This window comes from Oncorhynchus mykiss, chromosome 5, assembly GCF_057628025.1.
Source record: "Oncorhynchus mykiss isolate SJ-2025 chromosome 5, ASM5762802v1, whole genome shotgun sequence".
In the NCBI taxonomy this organism is placed as follows: Eukaryota; Metazoa; Chordata; class Actinopteri; order Salmoniformes; family Salmonidae; genus Oncorhynchus; species Oncorhynchus mykiss.
In genome coordinates this window covers 93,657,730-93,682,320 of record NC_143026.1, presented here as the reverse complement: position 1 = coordinate 93,682,320, position 24,591 = coordinate 93,657,730, and the positions used below count along the sequence as shown (strand labels likewise).

At 51.1% G+C, this 24,591-nt stretch overlaps 1 protein-coding gene and 1 long non-coding RNA gene across 3 annotated transcripts in view; one reads left to right on the top strand and one right to left on the bottom strand.

Annotated features, from left to right (window-relative positions):
• Positions 1-24,591, top strand: part of LOC149983633 (uncharacterized) — a 452,711-nt gene that overhangs the window by 106,921 nt on the left and 321,199 nt on the right. The gene's annotated exons all lie outside the window — the stretch shown is intronic.
• Positions 1-24,591, bottom strand: part of sned1 (sushi, nidogen and EGF-like domains 1) — a 130,232-nt gene that overhangs the window by 60,271 nt on the left and 45,370 nt on the right. For both annotated transcript variants that reach the window (XR_016496374.1, XM_036978927.2), the window contains exons 6-11: positions 16,877-16,990; positions 10,321-10,434; positions 7,388-7,501; positions 1,954-2,067; positions 800-862; positions 433-540 (exon numbers count right to left, since the gene is read on the bottom strand). Coding sequence is in view for 1 of the 2 variants with exons in the window: in XM_036978927.2 (XP_036834822.2) it covers positions 433-540; positions 800-862; positions 1,954-2,067; positions 7,388-7,501; positions 10,321-10,434; positions 16,877-16,990 (627 nt within the window). In the remaining variant the exon portion in view is untranslated. The remainder of the gene's footprint in view (positions 1-432; positions 541-799; positions 863-1,953; positions 2,068-7,387; positions 7,502-10,320; positions 10,435-16,876; positions 16,991-24,591) is intronic.

Here is a 24,591-nt window from a genome sequence, read left to right as displayed (position 1 = left end):
CTGTCTGTAGCTTCCTGTCCTACTGTCTTCAACTAGAGCAGACTCAGGTCCACTACCTGTCTGTAGCTTCCTGTCCTACTGTCTTCAGCTAGAGCAGACTCAGGTCCACTACCTGTGGGATAACATATAAGATATTGTAGCTTTTCCCTCCTCTCTGTCCAGCTAGAGTTGCCTACTTACAGATGTAGGATCTTAATTCGATCACTCTTTTGTTACTGAGAATTTTCCTGCACAGCCTGCAGATGAGCTTTATGATTGACATAAATTCACTGAAAACCCGCACTAACACACGATTAGTCTAATTTTGCCCAGCTATTTGCCTAACCACCATTCAAGCAACATTATGGACTAAACGTTTATTTTTTGCTGTGACAATACTGGTCAAATTAAGATCCAACATCTGTAGCTGAGGCTTTTGGCTTCGGTATCTACCTTCACAGTTGTCACCATAGAAACCCTGGATGCAGGTACAGTTGTGGTTCCCAGGGCCGAGGAATTCACAGGTCGAACGGTTCTCACAGCCCTCCCCTTGACAAGACACTGCAAGACAGAGGACAAAGATGGCCGTTTTAGGATGCGTCTGGACACAGATTTGTAACAGCCGATGTGGGTTAAATGCCGATACCAGGGCTGCCAGGGCAAGACGGTGTGCGATGCAAAAACAACACACCAATGGGGGAACAGGCAAGTAGCGTACTTTGTAAGAATTGTTTTCAATGTAATAAAAAAAAAAAAGATGAATAAGAAAAGATTCCCTCTCATGTGAGAAATACATAGTTCTTATTATAACAGCTTTTACCTGTTTGATTGTCAGTTTGAGGAGCCAATGAGGAATTCACCTGGACCACCACCAACACCAACTCTATGAAAGAACATTTCAAAAGGCTTCAGGGCTTTCTAGCGGAAAATGTTGAGTCTAATAATTATTCAGGCAAGGAGAAAATGCCTCACATACTACTACTACACCACATCAATATTACACAAAGGGAGCTCTTTCTTTCGTTCTCTCCGTTTTGTGTTGTTGTCGCTCTTTATAGTGGAGAAAGCCTAGAGCCCAGGCCTCCTCTCTCAACCATTAGCTAACCACACCGTTGCCGAGGCTGTGAAAACAGGCGACGCCTGTAAAAAAAAACTTTTAAAACAAAACCGTCAGGTCACTCTGACATAGAGCTCCTAGCCATGCTCACGGTGCTCCCAAATGGCACCCTCATTTCCTTTCTAGTGCACTACAATGCTCGGGTTATAATAGGAATAGGTTTCCGTTTTGTGACAGAGCCTCACCCATCTCATCCTCCCAGAGTGAGGGTTCGTCAGGGTTTGTTTCTTAACTTGCCCTCTCAGTTGAAGGGGAAAAAAAACATTTAAATCTGTTACAGGAAGCCAAACAGAGAGCAGGAAGTAGAACTTGCCGGCCGCCAATGGTAACATTTTCTATCACGAATCGTTGTTCTTAACATGAGGGGAAATTGAGAGAGAGAGAGAGAGAGGGGAGAGAGAGAGAGAGAGAGAGAGAGAGAGAGAGAGAGAGAGAGAGAGAGAGAGAGAGAGGGGGGGGGGGGGGGGGAGAGAGGAGAGAGAGAGAGGTAAACAGAGAGAGAGAGAGAGGAGAGAGAAAGAAGTAAACAGAGAGAGAGAGAGGAGAGAGAGAGAGGTAAACAGAGAGAGAGAGAGAGGAGAGAGAGAGAGAGAGAGAGAGAGAGAGAGAGAGAGAGAGAGAGAGAGAGAGAGAGAGAGGAAGAGACACGGTCTAGCTGGTGCTAACTGGCAGGATTAGTCATGATGCCTCCCAAATGCGACCCTATTCTCTATACCAGGGGTTCTCAAACTTTTTTGAAGGGCCAGATACAAATTCATCAGGAGTGCATTACATAAGGAATTATAGAGGCATTTGGGAAGGAGTCTGTTGAATAGTACTTCCTGTTGAAAGAAGGAGAGATGGATCAGTAGCCTCACCTGTTTCACAGTGTGTTCCGGTGAAGGCAACAGGACAGGTGCAGTTGTACCTATTCACCTGGCCGTTACACTGTCCTCCATTCAGGCAGGGCTGGGAAACACACTCGTCCATGTCTGGAATGTAACCGCACAAACACAACAAGAACATCAAGCCTAGTTCATCAATGTGGGGGGGGGGGGGGGGGGGAATCTAGCCACTTTAATAATGGAAATCATGAATGTAATCAATGTATCACTTAGCCACTTTATATCATGTTTACACACCCTACATTACTCATCTCATATGTATATACTGTGCTCTATACCATCTACTGCATCTTGCCTCTGCTGTTCTGTACCATCACTCATTCATATATCTTTATGTACATATTCTTCATCCCTTTACACGTGTGTGTGTATAAGGTAGTTGTTGTGGAATTGTTAGGTTACTTGTTAGATATTACTGTGTGGTCGGGAACTAGAAGCACAAGCATTTCGCTGCACTCGCATTAACATCTGCTAACCGTGTGTACGTGATCAATACGATTTGATTTGATTTGATTTGAAATGGAATAGGGAAGGGAACAATGACACTAGCTCCAAGGTGCACGAATTGAAGAGAAAACTGAAGTCAAGAGGGAGACAAGAGGGAGTCAAGAGGAGGTCAAGAGGGAGTCAAGAGGAGGTCAAGAGGGAGTCAAGAGGGAGTCAAGAGGAGGTCAATAGGGAGTCAAGAGGAGGTCAAGAGGGAGTCAAGAGGGAGTCAAGAGGGAGTCAAGACGAAGTCAAGAGGGAGTCAAGACGAAGTCAAGAGGGAGTCAAGAGGAGGTCAATAGGGAGTCAAGAGGAGGTCAAGAGGAGGTCAAGAGGAGGTCAAGAGGGAGTCAAGAGGGAGTCAAGAGGGAGTCAAGAGGAGGTCAAGAGGGAGTCAAGAGGAAGTCAAGAGGAGGTCAAGAGGGAGTCAAGAGGGAGTCAAGAGGGAGTCAAGAGGGAGTCAAGAGGAGGTCAATAGGGAGTCAAGAGGGAGTCAAGAGGAGGTCAAGAGGGAGTCAAGAGGGAGTCAAGAGGGAGTCAAGAGGGAGTCAAGAGGAGGTCAATAGGGGGTCAAGAGGGAGTCAAGAGGAGGTCAAGAGGGAGTCAAGAGGGAGTCAAGAGGGAGACAAGACGAAGTCAAGAGGGAGTCAAGAGGAGGTCAAGAGGGAGTCAAGAGGGAGTCAAGAGGGAGTCAAGAGGAGGTCAAGAGGAGGTCAAGAGGGAGTCAAGAGGGAGTCAAGAGGGAGTCAAGAGGGAGTCAAGAGGAGGTCAATAGGGAGTCAAGACGAAGTCAAGAGGAGGTCAAGAGCGAGTCAAGAGGGAGTCAAGAGGGAGTCAAGATGAAGTCAAGAGGAGGTCAATAGGGAGTCAAGAGGGAGTCAAGAGGGAGTCAAGAGGAGGTCAATAGGGAGTCAAGAGGGAGTCAAGAGGAGATCAAGAGGGAGTCAAGAGGGAGTCCAGAGGGAGTCAAGACGAAGTCAAGAGGGAGTCAAGAGGGAGTAAAGACGAAGTCAATAGGGAGTCAAGAGGGAGTCAAGAGGAGGTCAAGAGGGAGTCAAGAGGGAGTCAAGATGAAGTCAAGAGGAGGTCAAGAGGGAGTCAAGAGGAGGTCAAGAGGGAGTCAAGAGGAGGTCAAGAGGGAGTCAAGAGGAGGTCAAGAGGGAGTCAAGAGGAGGTCAAGAGGGAGTCAAGAGGGAGTCAAGACGAAGTCAAGAGGAGGTCAATAGGGAGTCAAGAGGGAGTCAAGAGGGAGTCAAGAGGAGGTCAATAGGGAGTCAAGAGGGAGTCAAGAGGAGGTCAAGAGGCAGTCAAGAGGGAGTCAAGAGGGAGTCAAGACGAAGTCAAGAGGGAGTCAAGAGGGAGTCAAGAGGGAGTCAAGAGGAATCAATAGGGAGTCAAGAGGGAGTCAAGAGGAGGTCAAGAGGGAGTCAAGAGGGAGTCAAGAGGGAGTCAAGAGGGAGTCAAGAGGGAGTCAAGACGAAGTCAAGAGGGAGTCAAGAGGGAGTAAAGACGAAGTCAATAGGGAGTCAAGAGGGAGTAAAGACGAAGTCAATAGGGAGTCAAGAGGGAGTCAAGAGGGAGTCAAGAGGAGGTCAATAGGGAGTCAAGAGGGAGTCAAGAGGAGGTCAAGAGGGAGTCAAGAGGAGGTCAAGAGGGAGTCAAGAGGAGGTCAAGAGGAGGTCAAGAGGGAGTCAAGAGGGAGTCAAGAGGGAGTCAAGAGGGAGTCAAGAGGGCAATTCAGAAACTATTGAAGGTGGAAGTTGATATACTGTAAATGGGATTTGGAATAGACACATTTTCTAGATACTAATATCCGGTCAAAGGAACCTCTCCTATTCATCTTTGTTCAGTGGAATGGCATAGTGCTTTATTGTCTGTGTGTTGATCTCCTAAAAAGCAGAGCTGGATTCGGGAACTTCTTTTACTTACCAGCTGTCTGGTATTAAGGTACAATTTGCTCCCATGTAGAAACAATAGATCGTTAAATGTACAACAGGATATAATAGTATTATATAGTATTATACAGCACTGTACAGTATTATATAGTACTATATAATATTATATAGTATTATAGAGTACTGTACAGTATAACATGTAGATTATAATATGTACATTATCTAATACAGGATCTAATATGTACAGGATCTAATACAGGATCTAATACAGGATCTAATACAGGATCTAATATATACAGGATCTAATACAGGATCTAATACAGGATCTAATACAGGATCTAATACAGGATCTAATATGTACAGGATCTAATACAGGATCTAATACAGGATCTAATACAGGATCTAACATATACAGGATCTAATACAGGGTCTAATACAGGATCTAATACAGGATCTAATACAGGATCTAATACAGGATCTAATATGTACAGGATCTAATACAGGATCTAATACAGGATCTAAAATGTACAGGATCTAATACAGGATCTAACATATACAGGATCTAATACAGGATCTAATACAGGATCTAATATGTACAGGATCTAATACAGGATCTAATACAGGATCAAACACAGGATCGAATACAAGATCTAATACAGGATCTAATACAGGATCTAATACAGGATCAAATACAGGATCTAATGTGTACAGGATCTAATACAGGATCTAATATGTACAGGATCTAATACAGGATCTAATATGTACAGGATCTAATACAGGATCTAACATATACAGGATCTAATACAGGATCTAATACAGGATCTAATATGTACAGGATCTAATACAGGATCTAATACAGGATCAAACACAGGATCGAATAGAAGATCTAATACAGGATCTAATACAGGATCTAATACAGGATCAAATACAGGATCTAATGTGTACAGGATCTAATACAGGATCTAATATGTACAGGATCTAATACAGGATCTAATATGTACAGGATCTAATACAGGATCTAATACAGGATCTAATATGTACAGGATCTAATACAGGATCTAATATGTACAGGATCTAATACAGGATCTAATATGTACAGGATCTAATACAGGATCTAATATGTACAGGATCTAATACAGGATCTAATACAGGATCTAATATGTACAGGATCTAATACAGGATCTAATATGTACAGGATCTAATACAGGATCTAATATGTACAGGATCTAATACAGGATCTAATATGTACAGGATCTAATACAGGATCTAATACAGGATCTAATATGTACAGGATCTAATACAGGATCTAATATGTACAGGATCTAATACAGGATCTAATATGTACAGGATCTAATACAGGATCTAATATGTACAGGATCTAATACAGGATCTAATATGTACAGGATCTAATACAGGATCTAATATGTACAGGATCTAATACAGGATCTAATACAGGATCTAATATGTACAGGACAACAGTTCTTGTTTCATCAATAACCCCTAATTTAGTGAAAGACCAGGATGTTACACCGGGCTGGCACCCTATTCCCTACATAGTGCACTACTTTTGAATATAGCCCATAGGAAGGTAGTGACCTTGTTTCCTGGTCTGTGCAGTACATAGGGAATAGGGTGCCATTTGGGACACATTTCAGAAAACCAGGTCAAGGCACTCCCCAACTGGTACAGGAAGGAGGAGCAGAGAGGGAGGGGAGGGGGGACAGGGAGGAGCAGCAGGGATGGAGGGGAGGTGGGACAGGGAGACAGCAGGGATGGAGGGGAGGGGGGACAGGGAGACAGCAGAGAGGGAGGGGAGGGGGGACAGGGAGACAGCAGAGAGGGAGGGGAGGGGGGACAGGGAGACAGCAGAGAGGGAGGGGAGGGGGGACAGGGAGACAGCAGAGAGGGAGGGGACGGGGGACAGGGAGACAGCAGAGAGGGAGGGGAGGGGGGACAGGGAGACAGCAGAGAGGGAGGGGAGGGGGACAGGGAGACAGCAGAGAGGGAGGGGAGGGGGGACAGGGAGACAGCAGAGAGGGAGGGGAGGGGGGACAGGGAGACAGCAGAGAGGGAGGGGAGGGGGGACAGGGAGACAGCAGAGAGGGAGGGGAGGGGGGACAGGGAGGAGCAGCAGGGATGGAGGGGAGGGGGGACAGGGAGACAGCAGAGAGGGAGGGGAGGGGGGACAGGGAGGAGCAGCAGGGATGGAGGGGAGGGGGGACAGGGAGACAGCAGAGAGGGAGGGGAGGGGGGACAGGGAGGAGCAGCAGGGATGGAGGGGAGGGGGGACAGGGAGACAGCAGAGAGGGAGGGGAGGGGGACAGGGAGACATCAGTGATGGAGGGGAGGGGAGGGGGGAGAAGAGAGGAGAGGGGGACAGTGAAGGACAGAGAGGAAAAAAAGAGTTGGACATTTGAAGACAGCTCTGAGTTCAGTAAAGTTCTGTAGGTCCATACACTCTGTGACCCCCAGAGAGAACGACCAGATATACATCCAATGTGTTTGCAGCTGAACAGTCTCCTTGCTAGAAGATATCAATCAGACCACACAGGTTGGCTTCATGGAAACTCTCTCTGGATGAAGTAACATCTGCCAGACTGATGAGATGTAATGTAGAGAGCAGAGAGCGTTTCCTCTGGGGAGAGAGATGCCTATCCCCTAAACCTGACCCCCTCCCCGTTGACTCACCATCCCCTAAACCTGACCCCCTCCCAGGACCCCTGTTGACTCACCATCCCCTACACCTGACCCCACCCCTCTCAGGACCCCTGTTGACTCACCATCCCCTACACCTGACCCCCCCTCCCAGGATCCCTGTTGACTCACCATCCCCTACACCTGACCCGCCCCCCCCCCCCTCCCAGGACCCCTGTTGACTCACCATCCCCTACACCTGACCCCCCCCTCCCAGGACCCCTGTTGACTCACCATCCCCTACACCTGACCCCCCCCTCCCAGGACCCCTGTTGACTCACCACCCCCTACACATGACCCCCCCCCCCCTCCCAGGACCCCTGTTAACTCACCTGTCTCACACAGAGTCCCAGAGTAGCCACTCTCACACACACAGGTGAAGCTGTCGACACCTGGCACACACAGCGCTCCGTTGAGGCAGGGTCTGTCTTTACACTCGTCAATGTCTGCAGGCAGAATCACACACACACACACACACACACACACACACACACACACACACACACACACACACACACACACACACACACACACACACACACACACACACACAGGATATTTACTCAGCTGATTAATATATCCGCCACGCCTCTCCCCTCACACTGAAAATATGCGCTGCTGGCTGTGAATGTTATTAGAGAAGATATGTCTCCACAGGAATGAGGAGAGGCAGCAAGTCAGCAGGCAGGGAGGGGAGAGGGGTCAGGGAGGAGCAGAGAGAGGGAGGGGAGGGGGGTCAGGGAGACAGCAGAGAGGGAGGGGAGGGGGGACAGGGAGGAGCAGAGAGAGGGAGGGGAGGGGGGTCAGGGAGGAGCAGAGAGAGGGAGGGGAGGGGGGTCAGGGAGGAGCAGAGAGAGGGAGGGGAAGGGTGTCAGGGAGGAGCAGAGAGAGGGAAGGGAGGGGGGTCAGGGAGGAGCAGAGAGAGGGAGGGGAGGGGGGTCAGGGAGGAGCAGAGAGAGGGAGGGGAGGGGGTCAGGGAGACAGCAGAGAGGGAGGGGAGGGGGGACAGGGAGGAGCAGAGAGAGGGAGGGGAGGGGGGTCAAGGAGGAGCAGAGAGAGGGAGGGGAGGGGGGTCAGGGAGGAGCAGAGAGAGGGAGGGGAGGGGGGACAGGGAGGGATGGGAGGGGGGACAGGGAGTGGGGAGAAGAGAGGGAGAACTGGGGGGAGAGGGGAGAAGAGAGGGAGAACTGGGGGGAGAGGGGAGCAGAGAGGAAGGGGAGGGGAGGGGGGACAGGGAGGAGCAGCAGGGATGGAGGGGAGGGGGGACAGGGAGAGGGGAAAAGAGAGGGAGAACTGGGGGGAGAGGGGAGAAGAGAGGGAGAACTGGGGGGAGAGGGGAGAAGAGAGGGAGAACTGGGGGGAGAGGGGAGAAGAGAGGGAGAACTGGGGGGAGAGGGGAGAAGAGATGAGAGGGGGACAGTGGACAGAGAGGAAAGAGGAGTTGGACACAGCTGTAAAGGAGCTGAAATTCAGACTCAAAGTAATAGAATAGATCAAGTAAATCATTTTGGTTTGTGCATTATCAGATTAACATATAATTCGCCAAGAAAGTATGTGATGCAGAACAGGAGTATGGGATAGATGGTGTTGTATTGCGTAAAAATCAAGCAAGTAGGAGGGAGAAGTAGATAGAGTAAGAAGGGAGAGTTCAGAAAATAGGTGGTTAGAGGTGGTTAGATGGTTAGAGGTGGTTAGAGGTGGTTAAAGGTGGTTAGATGGTTAGAGGTGGTTAGATGGTTAGGTGGTTAGAGGTGGTTAGAGGTGGTTAGGTGGTTAGAGGTGGTTAGGTGGTTAGATGGTTAGAGGTGGTTAGGTGGTTAGAGGTGGTTAGAGGTGGTTAGATGGTTAGAAGTGGTTAGGTGGTTAGATGTGGTTAGGTGGTTAGAGGTGGTTAGAGGTGGTTAGATGGTTAGAAGTGGTTAGGTGGTTAGAGGTGGTTAGGTGGTTAGAGGTGGTTAGATGGTTAGAAGTGGTTAGATGGTTCGAGGTGGTTAGAAGTGGTTAGAGGTGGTTAGATGGTGGTTAGGTGGTCAGAGGTGGTTAGATGGTTAGAAGTGGTTAGAGGTGGTTAGATGGTGGTTAGATGGTCAGAGGTGGTTAGATGGTTAGAAGTGGTTAGAGGTGGTTAGATGGTGGTTAGATGGTTAGATGGCGGTTAGATGGTAAGAGGTGGTTAGAAGTGGTTAGATGGTGGTTAGATGGTTAGATGGTTAGAGGTGGTTAGATGGTTAGAGGTGGTTAGGTGGTTAGAGGTGGTTAGGTGGTTAGAGGTGGTTAGGTGGTTAGATGGTGGTTAGATGGTCAGAGGTGGTTAGATGGTTAGAAGTGTTTAGAGGTGGTTAGATGGTGGTTAGATGGTGGTTAGATGGTTAGAGGTGGTTAGAAGTGGTTAGATGGTGGTTAGATGGTTAGATGGTGAGAGGTGGTTAGATGGTTAGAGGTGGTTAGATGGTTAGAGGTGGTTAGATGGTTAGAGGTGGTTAGAGGTGGTTAGATGGTTAGAGGTGGTTAGATGGTGGTTAGATGGTTAGATGGTGGTTAGATGGTTAGAGGTGGTTAGATGGTGGTAAGATGGTGGTTAGATGGTCAGAGGCGGTTCAGATGGTTAGAGGTGGTTAGATGGTTAGAGGTGGTTAGATGGTGGTTAGATGGTGGTTAGATGGTTAGATGGTTAGAGGTGGTTAGATGGTTAGAAGTGGTTAGAGGTGGTTAGATGGTTAGAGGTGGTTAGATGGTTAGAGGTGGTTAGATGGTTGGAGGTGGTTAGATGGTGGTTAGATGGTTAGATGGTGGTTAGATGGTTAGAGGTGGTTAGAGGTGGTTAGATGGTGGTTAGATGGTTAGAGGTGGTTAGAAGTGGTTAGATGGTGGTTAGATGGTTAGATGGTTAGAGGTGGTTAGATGGTTAGAGGTGGTTAGGTGGTTAGAGGTGGTTAGGTGGTTAGAGGTGCTTAGGTGGTTAGATGGTGGTTAGATGGTCAGAGGTGGTTAGATGGTTAGAAGTGTTTAGAGGTGGTTAGATGGTGGTTAGATGGTGGTTAGATGGTTAGAGGTGGTTAGAAGTGGTTAGATGGTGGTTAGATGGTTAGACGGTTAGAGGTGGTTAGATGGTTAGAGGTGGTTAGAGGTGGTTAGATGGTTAGATGGTGGTTAGATGGTTAGAGGTGGTTAGATGGTGGTTAGATGGTGGTTAGATGGTGGTTAGATGGTTAGAGGTGGTTAGATGGTTAGATGGTTAGGTGTGAAGGTAGAGTGGGTACTGTACCTGTTTGGCAGACTGTCCCTGTAAACCCAGGTGGACACTGGCAGGTGAACCCGTTAACCTGGTCTGAGCAGGTACCTCCGTTCTGACAGGGGTAGGACGAACACTCCTCTACATCTACACACACACACACACACACACACACACACACACACACACACACACATACAGAGAGAAAGTGAGAGAGAGAGAGAGAGAGAGTCATGAGGGCAGACTCTCCAGTCAACACATACAAGGCTGAACTGGGGGGAGAGGGGGAAGAGAGGGAGAACTGGGGGGAGAGGGGAGAAGAGAGGGAGAACTGGGGGGAGAGGGGAGAAGAGAGGGGAGAACTGGGGGGAGAGGGGAGAAGAGAGGGAGAACTGGGGGGAGAGGGGAGAAGAGAGGAGAGGGGGACAGTGGACAGAGAGGAAAGAGGAGTTGGACACAGCTGTAAAGGAGCTGAAATTCAGGCTCAAAGTAATAGAATAGATCAAGTAAATCATTTTGGTTTGTGCATTATCAGATTAACATATAATTCGCCAAGAAAGTATGTGATGCAGAACAGGAGTATGGGATAGATGGTGTTGTATTGCGTAAAAATCAAGCAAGTAGGAGGGAGAAGTAGATAGAGTAAGAAGGGAGAGTTCAGAAAAGAGGTGGTTAGAGGTAGTTAGATGGTTAGAGGTGGTTAGGTGGTTAGAGGTGGATAGGTCGTTAGAGGTGGTTAGAGATGGTTAGAGGTGGTTAGAGGTGGTTAGATGGTTAGAGGTGGTTAGAGATGGTTAGAGGTGGTTAGAGGAGGTTAGAGGTAGTTAGGTCGTTAGAGGTGGTTAGGTAGTTAGAGGTGGTTAGATGGTTAGATGGTTAGAGGTGGTTAGAGGTGGTTAGATGGTTAGAGGTGGTTAGATGGTTAGATGGTTAGAGGTGGTTAGGTGGTTAGAGGTGGTTAGAGGTGGTTAGGTGGTTAGAGGTGGTTAGGTGGTTAGAGGTGGTTAGATGGTTAGATGGTTAGAGGTGGTTAGAGGTGGTTAGATGGTTAGATGGTTAGAGGTGGTTAGGTGGTTAGAGGTGGTTAGGTGGTTAGATGTGGTTAGGTGGTTAGAGGTGGTTAGGTGGTTAGAGGTGGTTAGGTGGTTAGAAGTGGTTAGGTGGTTAGATGTGGTTAGGTGGTTAGAGGTGGTTAGGTGGTTAGAGGTGGTTAGGTGGTTAGATGGTTAGAGGTGGTTAGAAGTGTCATGTATTGTCATGTTGTGTCCTGTTCCTGTTCTTACTCTTCACCCTGTCTCCCTCTGCTGGTCGTATTAGGTTACCTTTTCTTCCCCTCTTTCCCCCAGCTGTTCCTTGTCTCCTCTAACTACCTCGTTCACCCCTTTTCCCACCTGTTCCCTTTTTCCCTCTGATTAGGTCTCTATATCTCTCTCTGTTCCTGTTTCTGTCTTTGTCGGATTCTTGTTTGTGTTATTCATGCCTGAACCAGACTATCGTCATGTTTGCTGCAACCTTGTCCTGTCCTGTCGGAATCTGCCGGTCCATCTGAGCCTACCTATGTTTTGTCATTAAAGAAGCTCTGTTTACGTTAATTCGCTTTTGGGTCCTCATTCACGCACCGTAACAGAAGAATCCGACCAAGAATGGACCCAGCGACTTCGGATCCTCTCCACTCAGCCGTCGAGATCCAGGGAGCGATGCTAGGCAGACACGAGCAGGAATTGTCTGCTGCTCGACATGCCGTTGAGACCCTGGCCACCCAAGTCTCCAACCTCACAGAACAGGTTCACCATCTCCGCCTCGATCCACCGGCCACTTCCAGGGCTTTCGAATCTCCGGAGCCCAGAATCAATAACCCGCCGTGTTACTCTGGGGAGCCCACTGAATGCCGCTCGTTCCTCACCCAGTGTGATATTGTGTTTTCTCTCCAGCCCAACACTTACTCCAGGAGCACTGCTCGTGTCGCCTACGTCATATCTCTCCTTACTGGACGGGCTCGTGAGTGGGGCACGGCAATCTGGGAGGCAAGGGCTGAGTGTACTAACCAGTATCAGGACTTTAAGGAGGAGATGATACGGGTTTTTGATCAATCTGTTTTTGGGGAGGAGGCTTCCAGGGCCCTGTCTTCCCTATGTCAAGGTAATCGATCCATAACAGACTACTCTATCGAGTTTCGCACTCTTGCTGCCTCCAGTGGCTGGAACGAGCCGGCTTTGCTCGCTCGTTTTCTGGAGGGTCTCCGCGCAGAGGTAAAGGATGAGATTCTCTCCCGGGAGGTTCCTGCCAGCGTGGATTCCTTGATTGAACTCGCTATTCGCATTGAGCGACGGATTGATCTTCGTCACCGAGCTCGTGGAAAGGAGCTCGCGTTCTCCGTTGCCCCCCTCTCCGCATCACTACCATCTTCCTCTGCCGGCTCGGGTGCTGAGCCTATGCAGCTGGGAGGTATCCGCATCTCGACTAAGGAGAGGGAACAGAGAATCACCAACCGCCTCTGTCTCTATTGCGGTTCTGCTGGTCATTTTGTCACTTCATGTCCAGTAAAAGCCAGAGCTCATCAGTAAGCGGAGGGCTACTGGTGAGCGCTACTACTCCTGTTTCTCCTTCAAGATCCTGCACTACCTTGTCGGTCCATCTACGCTGGACCGGTTCGTCAGCTTCCTGCAGTGCCTTAATAGACTCTGGGGCGGAGGGCTGTTTTATGGACGAGACCTGGGCTCGGGAACATGACATTCCTCTCAGACAGTTAAGGGAGTCCACGGCCTTGTTCGCCCTGGATGGTAGTCCTCTCCCCAGGATTCAGCGTGAGACGCTACCTTTAACCCTCACTGTTTCTGGTAATCATAGCGAAACCATTTCTTTTTTAATTTTTCGTTCACCTTTTACACCTGTTGTTTTGGGCCATCCCTGGCTAGTTTGTCATAATCCTTCCATTAATTGGTCTAGTAATTCTATCCTCTCCTGGAACGTCTCTTGTCATGTGAAATGTTTAATGTCTGCTATCCCTCCTGTTTCCTCTGTCTCTTCTTCACAGGAGGAGCCTGGTGATTTGACAGGGGTGCTGGAGGAATATCACGATCTGCGCACGGTGTTCAGTCGGTCCAGGGCCACCTCTCTTCCTCCACACCGGTCGTATGATTGTAGTATTGATCTCCTTCCGGGAACCACTCCCCCCCGGGGTAGACTATACTCTCTGTCGGCTCCCGAACGTAAGGCTCTCGAAGATTATTTGTCTGTAGCTCTTGCAGCCGGTACCATAGTCCCCTCCTCCTCTCCCGCCGGAGCGGGGTTTTTTTTTGTTAAGAAGATGGACGGGTCCCTGCGCCCCTGCATAGATTATCGAGGGCTGAATGACATAACAGTGAAGAATCGTTATCCGCTTCCTCTTATGTCTTCAGCCTTCGAGATCCTGCAGGGAGCCAGGTTTTTCACTAAGTTGGACCTTCGTAACGCTTACCATCTCGTGCGCATCAGGGAGGGGGACGAGTGGAAGACGGCGTTTAACACTCCGTTAGGGCACTTTGAATACCGGGTTCTTCCTTTCGGCCTCGCTAACGCTCCAGCTGTCTTTCAGGCATTAGTCAATGATGTCCTGAGAGACATGCTGAACATCTTTGTTTTCGTTTACCTTGACGATATCCTGATTTTTTCACCGTCACTCCAGATTCATGTTCAGCACGTTCGACGTGTCCTCCAGCGCCTTTTAGAGAATTGTCTTTTTGTGAAGGCTGAGAAGTGCTCTTTTCATGCCTCCTCCGTCACATTTCTCGGTTCCGTTATTTCCGCTGAAGGCATTAAGATGGATCCCGCTAAGGTCCAAGCTGTCATTGATTGGCCCGTCCCTAAGTCACGCGTCGAGCTGCAGCGCTTTCTCGGCTTCGCGAACTTCTATCGTCGTTTCATCCGTAATTTCGGTCAGGTGGCAGCTCCTCTCACAGCCCTTACTTCTGTCAAGACGTGCTTTAAGTGGTCCGTTTCCGCCCAGGGAGCTTTTGATCTCCTCAAGAATCGTTTTACATCCGCACCTATCCTTGTTACACCTGACGTCACTAGACAGTTCGTTGTCGAGGTTGACGCGTCAGAGGTGGGCGTGGGAGCCATTCTTTCTCAGCGCTCCCTCTCTGACGACAAGGTCCACCCTTGCGCGTATTTTTCTCATCGCCTGTCGCCGTCGGAACGTAACTATGATGTGGGAAACCGCGAACTGCTCGCCATCCGCTTAGCCCTAGGCGAATGGCGACAGTGGTTGGAGGGGGCGACCGTTCCTTTTGTCGTTTGGACTGACCATAGGAACCTTGAGTACATCCGTTCTGCCAAACGACTTAATGCGCGTCAGGCGCGCTGGGCGCTGTTTTTCGCTCGTTTCGAGTTCGTGATTTCTTATCGTCCGGGCTCTAAGAACACCAAGCCTGATGCTTTATCTCGTCTCTTCAGTTCTTCAGTAGCCTCCACTGACCCCGAGGGGATTCTCCCTGAGGGGCGTGTTGTCGGGTTGACTGTCTGGGGAATTGAGAGGCAGGTAAAGCAAGCACTCACTCAAACTCCGTCGCCGCGCGCTTGTCCTAGGAACCTTCTTTTCGTTCCCGTTCCTACTCGTCTGGCCGTTCTTCAGTGGGCTCACTCTGCCAAGTTAGCCGGCCACCCTGGCGTTCGGGGTACGCTTGCTTCCATTCGCCAGCGTTTTTGGTGGCCCACCCGGGAGCATGACACGCGTCGCTTCGTGGCTGCTTGTTCGGTCTGCGCGCAGACTAAGTCCGGTAACTCCCCTCCTGCCGGCCGTCTCAGGCCGCTTCCCATTCCCTCTCGACCGTGGTCTCACATCGCCTTAGATTTTGTCACCGGACTGCCTTCGTCAGCGGGGAAGACTGTTATTCTTACGGTTGTCGACAGGTTCTCTAAGGCGGCTCATTTTATTCCCCTTGCTAAGCTTCCTTCTGCTAAAGAGACGGCACAAATCATCATCGAGAATGTTTTCAGAATTCATGGCCTTCCGTCAGACGTCGTTTCGGACAGAGGTCCGCAATTCACGTCTCAATTTTGGAGGGAGTTTTGCCGTTTGATTGGGGCTTCCGTCAGTCTCTCTTCCGGCTTTCACCCCCAGTCTAACGGTCAAGCAGAACGGGCCAATCAGACTATTGGTCGCATCTTACGCAGTCTTTCTTTTCGCAACCCTGCGTCTTGGTCAGAACAGCTCCCCTGGGCAGAATACGCCCACAACTCGCTTCCTTCGTCTGCGACCGGGCTATCTCCTTTTCAGAGTAGCCTCGGGTACCAGCCTCCGCTGTTCTCATCTCAGTTCGCCGAGTCCAGCGTCCCCTCCACTCAGGCTTTTGTCCAACGTTGCGAGCGCACCTGGAAGAGGGTCAGGTCTGCACTTTGCCGTTATAGGGCGCAGACTGTGAGAGCTGCTAATAAGCGTAGAACTAAGAGTCCTAGATATTGTCGCGGTCAGAGAGTTTGGCTCTCCACTCAGAACCTTCCCCTTAAGACCGCTTCTCGCAAGTTGACCCCGCGGTTCATTGGTCCGTTCCGTATTTCTCAGATCATTAATCCTGTCGCAGTGCGACTTCTTCTTCCGCGATATCTTCGTCGCGTCCACCCGGTCTTCCATGTCTCCTGTGTCAAGCCCGTTCTTCGCGCCCCCGCTCGTCTTCCCCCCCCCCCCATCCTTGTCGAGGGCGCACCCATCTACAGGGTCCGTAGGATTTTGGACATGCGTCCTCGGGGCCGTGGTCATCAGTACCTAGTAGATTGGGAGGGGTACGGTCCTGAGGAGAGGAGTTGGGTTCCCTCTCGGGACGTGCTGGACCGTGCGCTGATCGATGATTTCCTCCGTTGCCGCCAGGTTTCCTCCTCGAGTGCGCCAGGAGGCGCTCGGTGAGTGGGGGGGTACTGTCATGTATTGTCATGTTGTGTCCTGTTCCTGTTCTTACTCTTCACCCTGTCTCCCTCTGCTGGTCGTATTAGGTTACCTTTTCTTCCCCTCTTTCCCCCAGCTGTTCCTTGTCTCCTCTAACTACCTCGTTCACCCCTTTTCCCACCTGTTCCCTTTTTCCCTCTGATTAGGTCTCTATATCTCTCTCTGTTCCTGTTTCTGTCTTTGTCGGATTCTTGTTTGTGTTATTCATGCCTGAACCAGACTATCGTCATGTTTGCTGCAACCTTGTCCTGTCCTGTCGGAATCTGCCGGTCCATCTGAGCCTACCTATGTTTTGTCATTAAAGAAGCTCTGTTTACGTTAATTCGCTTTTGGGTCCTCATTCACGCACCGTAACAAGAAGTGGTTAGGTGGTTAGATGTGGTTAGGTGGTTAGAGGTGGTTAGGTGGTTAGAGGTGGTTAGATGGTTAGGTGGTTAGAGGTGGTTAGGTGGTTAGAGGTGGTTAGATGGTTAGATGGTTAAAGGTGGTTAGATGGTGGTTATGTGGTTAGATGGTGGTTAGATGGTTAGAGGTGGTTAGATGGTGGTTAGATGGTTAGATGGTGGTTAGATGGTTAGAGGTGGTTAGATGGTTAGAGGTGGTTAGATGGTGGTTAGATGGTTAGAGGTGGTTAGATGGTTAGGTGTGAAGGTAGAGTGGGTACTGTACCTGTTTGGCAGACTGTCCCTGTAAACCCAGGTGGACACTGGCAGGTGAACCCGTTAACCTGGTCTGAGCAGGTACCTCCGTTCTGACAGGGGTAGGACGAACACTCCTCTACATCTACACACACACACACACACACACACACACACACACACACACACACACACACACACACACACACACACACACACACACACACACACACACACACACACACACACACACACACACACACACACACACACACACACACACACACACACACACACACACAGAGAGAGAGAGAGAGAGAGAGAGAGAGAGAGAGAGAGTCATGAGGGCAGACTCTCCAGTCAACACATACAAGGCTGAAAAAAACACGGCTGAATTAGTAGAATTGTCCAAGAGGAGCGTTGCAGAGAGACCTGACAGGAGGAGTGTTGCAGAGAGACCTGGTAGGAGGAGTGTTGCAGAGAGACCTGACAGGAGGAGTGTTGCAGAGAGACCTGACAGGAGGAGTGTTGCAGAGAGACCTGACAGGAGGAGTGTTACAGAGAGACCTGACAGGAGGAGTGTTACAGAGAGACCTGACAGGAGGAGTGTTACAGAGAGACCTGACAGGAGGAGTGTTACAGAGAGACCTGACAGGAGGAGTGTTGCAGAGAGACCTGACAGGAGGAGTGTTGCAGAGAGACCTGACAGGAGGAGTGTTGCAGAGAGACCTGACAGGAGGAGTGTTGCAGAGAGACCTGACAGGAGGAGTGTTGCAGAGAGACCTGGTAGGAGGAGTGTTGCAGAGAGACCTGGTAGGAGGAGTGTTACAGAGAGACCTGACAGGAGGAGTGTTGCAGAGAGACCTGACAGGAGGAGTGTTACAGAGAGACCTGGTAGGAGGAGTGTTGCAGAGAGACCTGGTAGGAGGAGTGTTACAGAGAGACCTGGCAGGAGGAGTGTTGCAGAGAGACCTGACAGGAGGAGTGTTGCAGAGAGACCTGACAGGAGGAGTGTTGCAGAGAGACCTGACAGGAGGAGTGTTGCAGAGAGACCTGACAGGAGGAGTGTTGCAGAGAGACCTGGTAGGAGGAGTGTTGCAGAGAGACCTGACAGGAGGAGTGTTGCAGAGAGACCTGACAGGAGGAGTGTTGCAGAGAGACCTGACAGGAGGAGTGTTGCAGAGAGACCTGACAGGAGGAGTGTTGCAGAGAGACCTGACAGGAGGAGTGTTGCAGAGAGACCTGACAGGAGGAGTGTTGCAGAGAGACCTGACAGGAGGAGTGTTGCAGAGAGACCTGGTAGGAGGAGTGTTACAGAGAGACCTGACAGGAGGAGTGTTGCAGAGAGACCTGACAGGAGGAGTGTTGCAGAGAGACCTGACAGGAGGAGTGTTGCAGAGAGACCTGGTAGGAGGAGTGTTGCAGAGAGACCTGACAGGAGGAGTGTTGCAGAGAGACCTGACAGGAGGAGTGTTGCAGAGAGACCTGACAGGAGGAGTGTTACAGAGAGACCTGACAGGAGGAGTGTTGCAGAGAGACCTGGTAGGAGGAGTGTTACAGAGAGACCTGACAGGAGGAGTGTTGCAGAGAGACCTGACAGGAGGAGTGTTGCAGAGAGACCTGACAGGAGGAGTGTTGCAGAGAGACCTGACAGGAGGAGTGTTGCAGAGAGACCTGGTAGGAGGAGTGTTGCAGAGAGACCTGACAGGAGGAGTGTTGCAGAGAGACCTGACAGGAGGAGTGTTGCAGAGAGACCTGACAGGAGGAGTGTTGCAGAGAGACCTGGTAGGAGGAGTGTTGCAGAGAGACCTGACAGGAGGAGTGTTGCAGAGAGACCTGACAGGAGGAGTGTTGCAGAGAGACCTGGTAGGAGGAGTGTTGCAGAGAGACCTGACAGGAGGAGTGTTGCAGAGAGACCTGACAGGAGGAGTGTTGCAGAGAGACCTGACAGGAGGAGTGTTGCAGAGAGACCTGGTAGGAGGAGTGTTGCAGAGAGACCTGGTAGGAGGAGTGTTGCAGAGAGACCTGGTAGGAGGAGTGTTGCAGAGAGACCTGACAGGAGGAGTGTTGCAGAGAGACCTGACAGGAGGAGTGTTGCAGAGAGACCTGACAGGAGGAGTGTTGCAGAGAGACCTGACAGGAGGAGTGTTGCAGAGAGACCTGACAGGAGGAGTGTTGCAGAGAGACCTGGTAGGAGGAGTGTTGCAGAGAGACCTGACAGGAGGAGTGTTGCAGAGAGACCTGGTAGGAGGAGTGTTGCAGAGAGACCTGGTAGGAGGAGTGTTGCAGAGAGACCTGGTAGGAGGAGTGTTGCAGAGAGACCTGACAGGAGGAGTGTTGCAGAGAGACCTGACAGGAGGAGTGTTGCAGAGAGACCTGACAGGAGGAGTGTTGCAGAGAGACCTGACAGGAGGAGTGTTGCAGAGAGACCTGACAGGAGGAGTGTTACAGAGAGACCTGACAGGAGGAGTGTTGCAGAGAGACCTGACAGGAGGAGTGTTGCAGAGAGACCTGACAGGAGGAGTGTTGCAGAGAGACCTGACAGGAGGAGTGTTGCAGAGAGACCTGGTAGGAGGAGTGTTGCAGAGAGACCTGACAGGAGGAGTGTTACAGAGAGACCTGACAGGAGGAGTGTTGCAGAGAGACCTGACAGGAGGAGTGTTGCAGAGAGACCTGACAGGAGGAGTGTTGCAGAGAGACCTGACAGGAGGAGTGTTGCAGAGAGACCTGACAGGAGGAGTGTTGCAGAGAGACCTGACAGGAGGAGTGTTGCAGAGAGACCTGACAGGAGGAGTGTTGCAGAGAGACCTGACAGGAGGAGTGTTGCAGAGAGACCTGACAGGAGGAGCGTTACAGAGAGACCTGACAGGAGGAGTGTTGCAGAGAGACCTGACAGGAGGAGTGTTACAGAGAGACCTGACAGGAGGAGTGTTACAGAGAGACCTGACAGGAGGAGTGTTGCAGAGAGACCTGACAGGAGGAGTGTTACAGAGGGACCTGACAGGAGGAGTGTTGCAGAGAGACCTGACAGGAGGAGTGTTGCAGAGAGACCTGACAGGAGGAGTGTTACAGAGAGACCTGACAGGAGGAGTGTTGCAGAGAGACCTGACAGGAGGAGTGTTGCAGAGAGACCTGACAGGAGGAGTGTTGCAGAGAGACCTGGCAGGTGGAACATTGCAGAGAGACCTGACAGGAGGAGTGTTACAGAGAGACCTGACAGGAGGAGTTTTGCAGAGAGACCTGACAGGAGGAGTGTTGCAGAGAGACCTGACAGGAGGAGTGTTACAGAGAGACCTGACAGGAGGAGTGTTGCAGAGAGACCTGGTAGGAGGAGTGTTACAGAGAGACCTGACAGGAGGAGTGTTGCAGAGAGACCTGACAGGAGGAGTGTTGCAGAGAGACCTGACAGGAGGAGTGTTGCAGAGAGACCTGACAGGAGGAGTGTTGCAGAGAGACCTGGTAGGAGGAGTGTTGCAGAGAGACCTGACAGGAGGAGTGTTACAGAGAGACCTGACAGGAGGAGTGTTGCAGAGAGACCTGACAGGAGGAGTGTTGCAGAGAGACCTGACAGGAGGAGTGTTGCAGAGAGACCTGACAGGAGGAGTGTTGCAGAGAGACCTGACAGGAGGAGTGTTGCAGAGAGACCTGACAGGAGGAGTGTTGCAGAGAGACCTGACAGGAGGAGTGTTGCAGAGAGACCTGACAGGAGGAGTGTTGCAGAGAGACCTGACAGGAGGAGCGTTACAGAGAGACCTGACAGGAGGAGTGTTGCAGAGAGACCTGACAGGAGGAGTGTTACAGAGAGACCTGACAGGAGGAGTGTTACAGAGAGACCTGACAGGAGGAGTGTTGCAGAGAGACCTGACAGGAGGAGTGTTACAGAGGGACCTGACAGGAGGAGTGTTGCAGAGAGACCTGACAGGAGGAGTGTTGCAGAGAGACCTGACAGGAGGAGTGTTACAGAGAGACCTGACAGGAGGAGTGTTGCAGAGAGACCTGACAGGAGGAGTGTTGCAGAGAGACCTGACAGGAGGAGTGTTGCAGAGAGACCTGGCAGGAGGAGTGTTGCAGAGAGACCTGGTAGGAGGAGTGTTGCAGAGAGACCTGACAGGAGGAGTGTTACAGAGAGACCTGACAGGAGGAGTGTTGCAGAGAGACCTGACAGGAGGAGTGTTGCAGAGAGACCTGACAGGAGGAGTGTTGCAGAGAGACCTGACAGGAGGAGTGTTGCAGAGAGACCTGACAGGAGGAGTGTTGCAGAGAGACCTGACAGGAGGAGTGTTGCAGAGCGACCTGACAGGAGGAGTGTTGCAGAGAGACCTGACAGGAGGAGTGTTGCAGAGAGACCTGACAGGAGGAGCGTTACAGAGAGACCTGACAGGAGGAGTGTTGCAGAGAGACCTGACAGGAGGAGTGTTACAGAGAGACCTGACAGGAGGAGTGTTACAGAGAGACCTGACAGGAGGAGTGTTGCAGAGAGACCTGACAGGAGGAGTGTTACAGAGGGACCTGACAGGAGGAGTGTTGCAGAGAGACCTGACAGGAGGAGTGTTGCAGAGAGACCTGACAGGAGGAGTGTTACAGAGAGACCTGACAGGAGGAGTGTTGCAGAGAGACCTGACAGGAGGAGTGTTGCAGAGAGACCTGACAGGAGGAGTGTTGCAGAGAGACCTGGCAGGTGGAACATTGCAGAGAGACCTGACAGGAGGAGTGTTACAGAGAGACCTGACAGGAGGAGTTTTGCAGAGAGACCTGACAGGAGGAGTGTTGCAGAGAGACCTGACAGGAGGAGTGTTACAGAGAGACCTGACAGGAGGAGTGTTGCAGAGAGACCTGGTAGGAGGAGTGTTACAGAGAGACCTGACAGGAGGAGTGTTGCAGAGAGACCTGACAGGAGGAGTGTTGCAGAGAGACCTGGTAGGAGGAGTGTTGCAGAGAGATCTGTTAGGAGGAGTGTTGCAGAGAGACTTGGCAGGAGGAGTGTTACAGAGAGACCTGGTAGGAGGAGTGTTACAGAGAGACCTGACAGGAGGAGTGTTGCAGAGAGACCTGACAGGAGGAGTGTTGCAGAGAGACCTGACAGGAGGAGTGTTGCAGAGAGATCTGTTAGGAGGAGTGTTGCAGAGAGACTTTGCAGGAGGAGTGTTGCAGAGAGACCTGACAGGAGGAGTGTTGCAGAGAGACCTGGTAGGAGGATTGTTACAGAGAGACCTGACAGGAGGAGTGTTGCAGAGAGACCTGACAGGAGGAGTTTTGCAGAGAGACCTGGTAGGAGGATTGTTGCAGAGAGACCTGACAGGAGGAGTGTTGCAGAGAGACCTGGTAGGAGGATTGTTGCAGAGAGACCTGACAGGAGGAGTGTTGCAGAGAGACCTGACAGGAGGAGTGTTGCAGAGAGACCTGGTAGGAGGAGTGTTGCAGAGAGACCTGACAGGAGGAGTGTTGCAGAGAGACCTGGTAGGAGGAGTGTTGCAGAGAGACCTGACAGGAGGAGTGTTGCAGAGAGACCTGACAGGAGGAGTGTTGCAGAGAGACCTGACAGGAGGAGTTTTGCAGAGAGACCTGACAGGAGGAGTGTTGCAGAGAGACCTGGTAGGAGGAGTGTTGCAGAGAGACTTGGCAGGAGGAGTGTTGCAGAGAGACCTGACAGGAGGAGTGTTGCAGAGAGACCTGACAGGAGGAGTGTTGCAGAGAGACCTGACAGGAGGAGTGTTGCAGAGAGACCTGACAGGAGGAGTGTTACAGAGAGACCTGACAGGAGGAGTGTTGCAGAGAGACCTGACAGGAGGAGTGTTGCAGAGAGACCTGACAGGAGGAGTGTTGCAGAGAGACCTGACAGGAGGAGTGTTGCAGAGAGACCTGGTAGGAGGAGTGTTGCAGAGAGACCTGACAGGAGGAGTGTTGCAGAGAGACCTGACAGGAGGAGTGTTGCAGAGAGACCTGGTAGGAGGAGTGTTGCAGAGAGACCTGACAGGAGGAGTGTTGCAGAGAGACCTGGTAGGAGGAGTGTTGCAGAGAGACCTGACAGGAGGAGTGTTGCAGAGAGACCTGGTAGGAGGAGTGTTGCAGAGAGACCTGACAGGAGGAGTGTTGCAGAGAGACCTGACAGGAGGAGTGTTGCAGAGAGACCTGACAGGAGGAGTGTTACAGAGAGACCTGACAGGAGGAGTGTTGCAGAGAGACCTGACAGGAGGAGTGTTACAGAGGGACCTGACAGGAGGAGTTTTGCAGAGAGACCTGACAGGAGGAGTGTTGCAGAGAGACCTGACAGGAGGAGTGTTACAGAGAGACCTGACAGGAGGAGTGTTACAGAGAGACCTGGTAGGAGGAGTGTTACAGAGAGACCTGACAGGAGGAGTGTTGCAGAGAGACCTGACAGGAGGAGTGTTGCAGAGAGACCTGACAGGAGGAGTGTTGCAGAGAGACTTGGCAGGAGGAGTGTTGCAGAGAGACCTGACAGGAGGAGTGTTGCAGAGAGACCTGGTAGGAGGATTGTTGCAGAGAGACCTGACAGGAGGAGTGTTGCAGAGAGACCTGGTAGGAGGATTGTTACAGAGAGACCTGACAGGAGGAGTGTTGCAGAGAGACCTGACAGGAGGAGTTTTGCAGAGAGACCTGACAGGAGGAGTGTTGCAGAGAGACCTGGTAGGAGGATTGTTGCAGAGAGACCTGACAGGAGGAGTGTTGCAGAGAGACCTGGTAGGAGGATTGTTGCAGAGAGACCTGACAGGAGGAGTGTTGCAGAGAGACCTGACAGGAGGAGTGTTGCAGAGAGACCTGGCAGGAGGAGTGTTGCAGAGAGACCTGACAGGAGGAGTGTTGCAGAGAGACCTGACAGGAGGAGTGTTGCAGAGAGACCTGACAGGAGGAGTGTTGCAGAGAGACCTGGTAGGAGGAGTGTTGCAGAGAGACCTGACAGGAGGAGTGTTGCAGAGAGACCTGACAGGAGGAGTGTTGCAGAGAGACCTGACAGGAGGAGTGTTGCAGAGAGACCTGGTAGGAGGAGTGTTGCAGAGAGACCTGACAGGAGGAGTGTTGCAGAGAGACCTGGTAGGAGGAGTGTTGCAGAGAGACCTGACAGGAGGAGTGTTGCAGAGAGACCTGACAGGAGGAGTGTTGCAGAGAGACCTGACAGGAGGAGTGTTGCAGAGAGACCTGACAGGAGGAGTGTTGCAGAGAGACCTGGTAGGAGGAGTGTTGCAGAGAGACCTGACAGGAGGAGTGTTGCAGAGAGACCTGACAGGAGGAGTGTTGCAGAGAGACCTGACAGGAGGAGTGTTACAGAGAGACCTGACAGGAGGAGTGTTGCAGAGAGACCTGACAGGAGGAGTGTTGCAGAGAGACCTGACAGGAGGAGTGTTGCAGAGAGACCTGACAGGAGGAGTGTTGCAGAGAGACCTGGTAGGAGGAGTGTTGCAGAGAGACCTGACAGGAGGAGTGTTGCAGAGAGACCTGACAGGAGGAGTGTTGCAGAGAGACCTGACAGGAGGAGTGTTGCAGAGAGACCTGACAGGAGGAGTGTTGCAGAGAGACCTGACAGGAGGAGTGTTGCAGAGAGACCTGACAGGAGGAGTGTTGCAGAGAGACCTGGTAGGAGGAGTGTTGCAGAGAGACCTGGTAGGAGGAGTGTTGCAGAGAGACCTGACAGGAGGAGTGTTGCAGAGAGACCTGACAGGAGGAGTGTTGCAGAGAGACCTGACAGGAGGAGTGTTGCAGAGAGACCTGGTAGGAGGAGTGTTGCAGAGA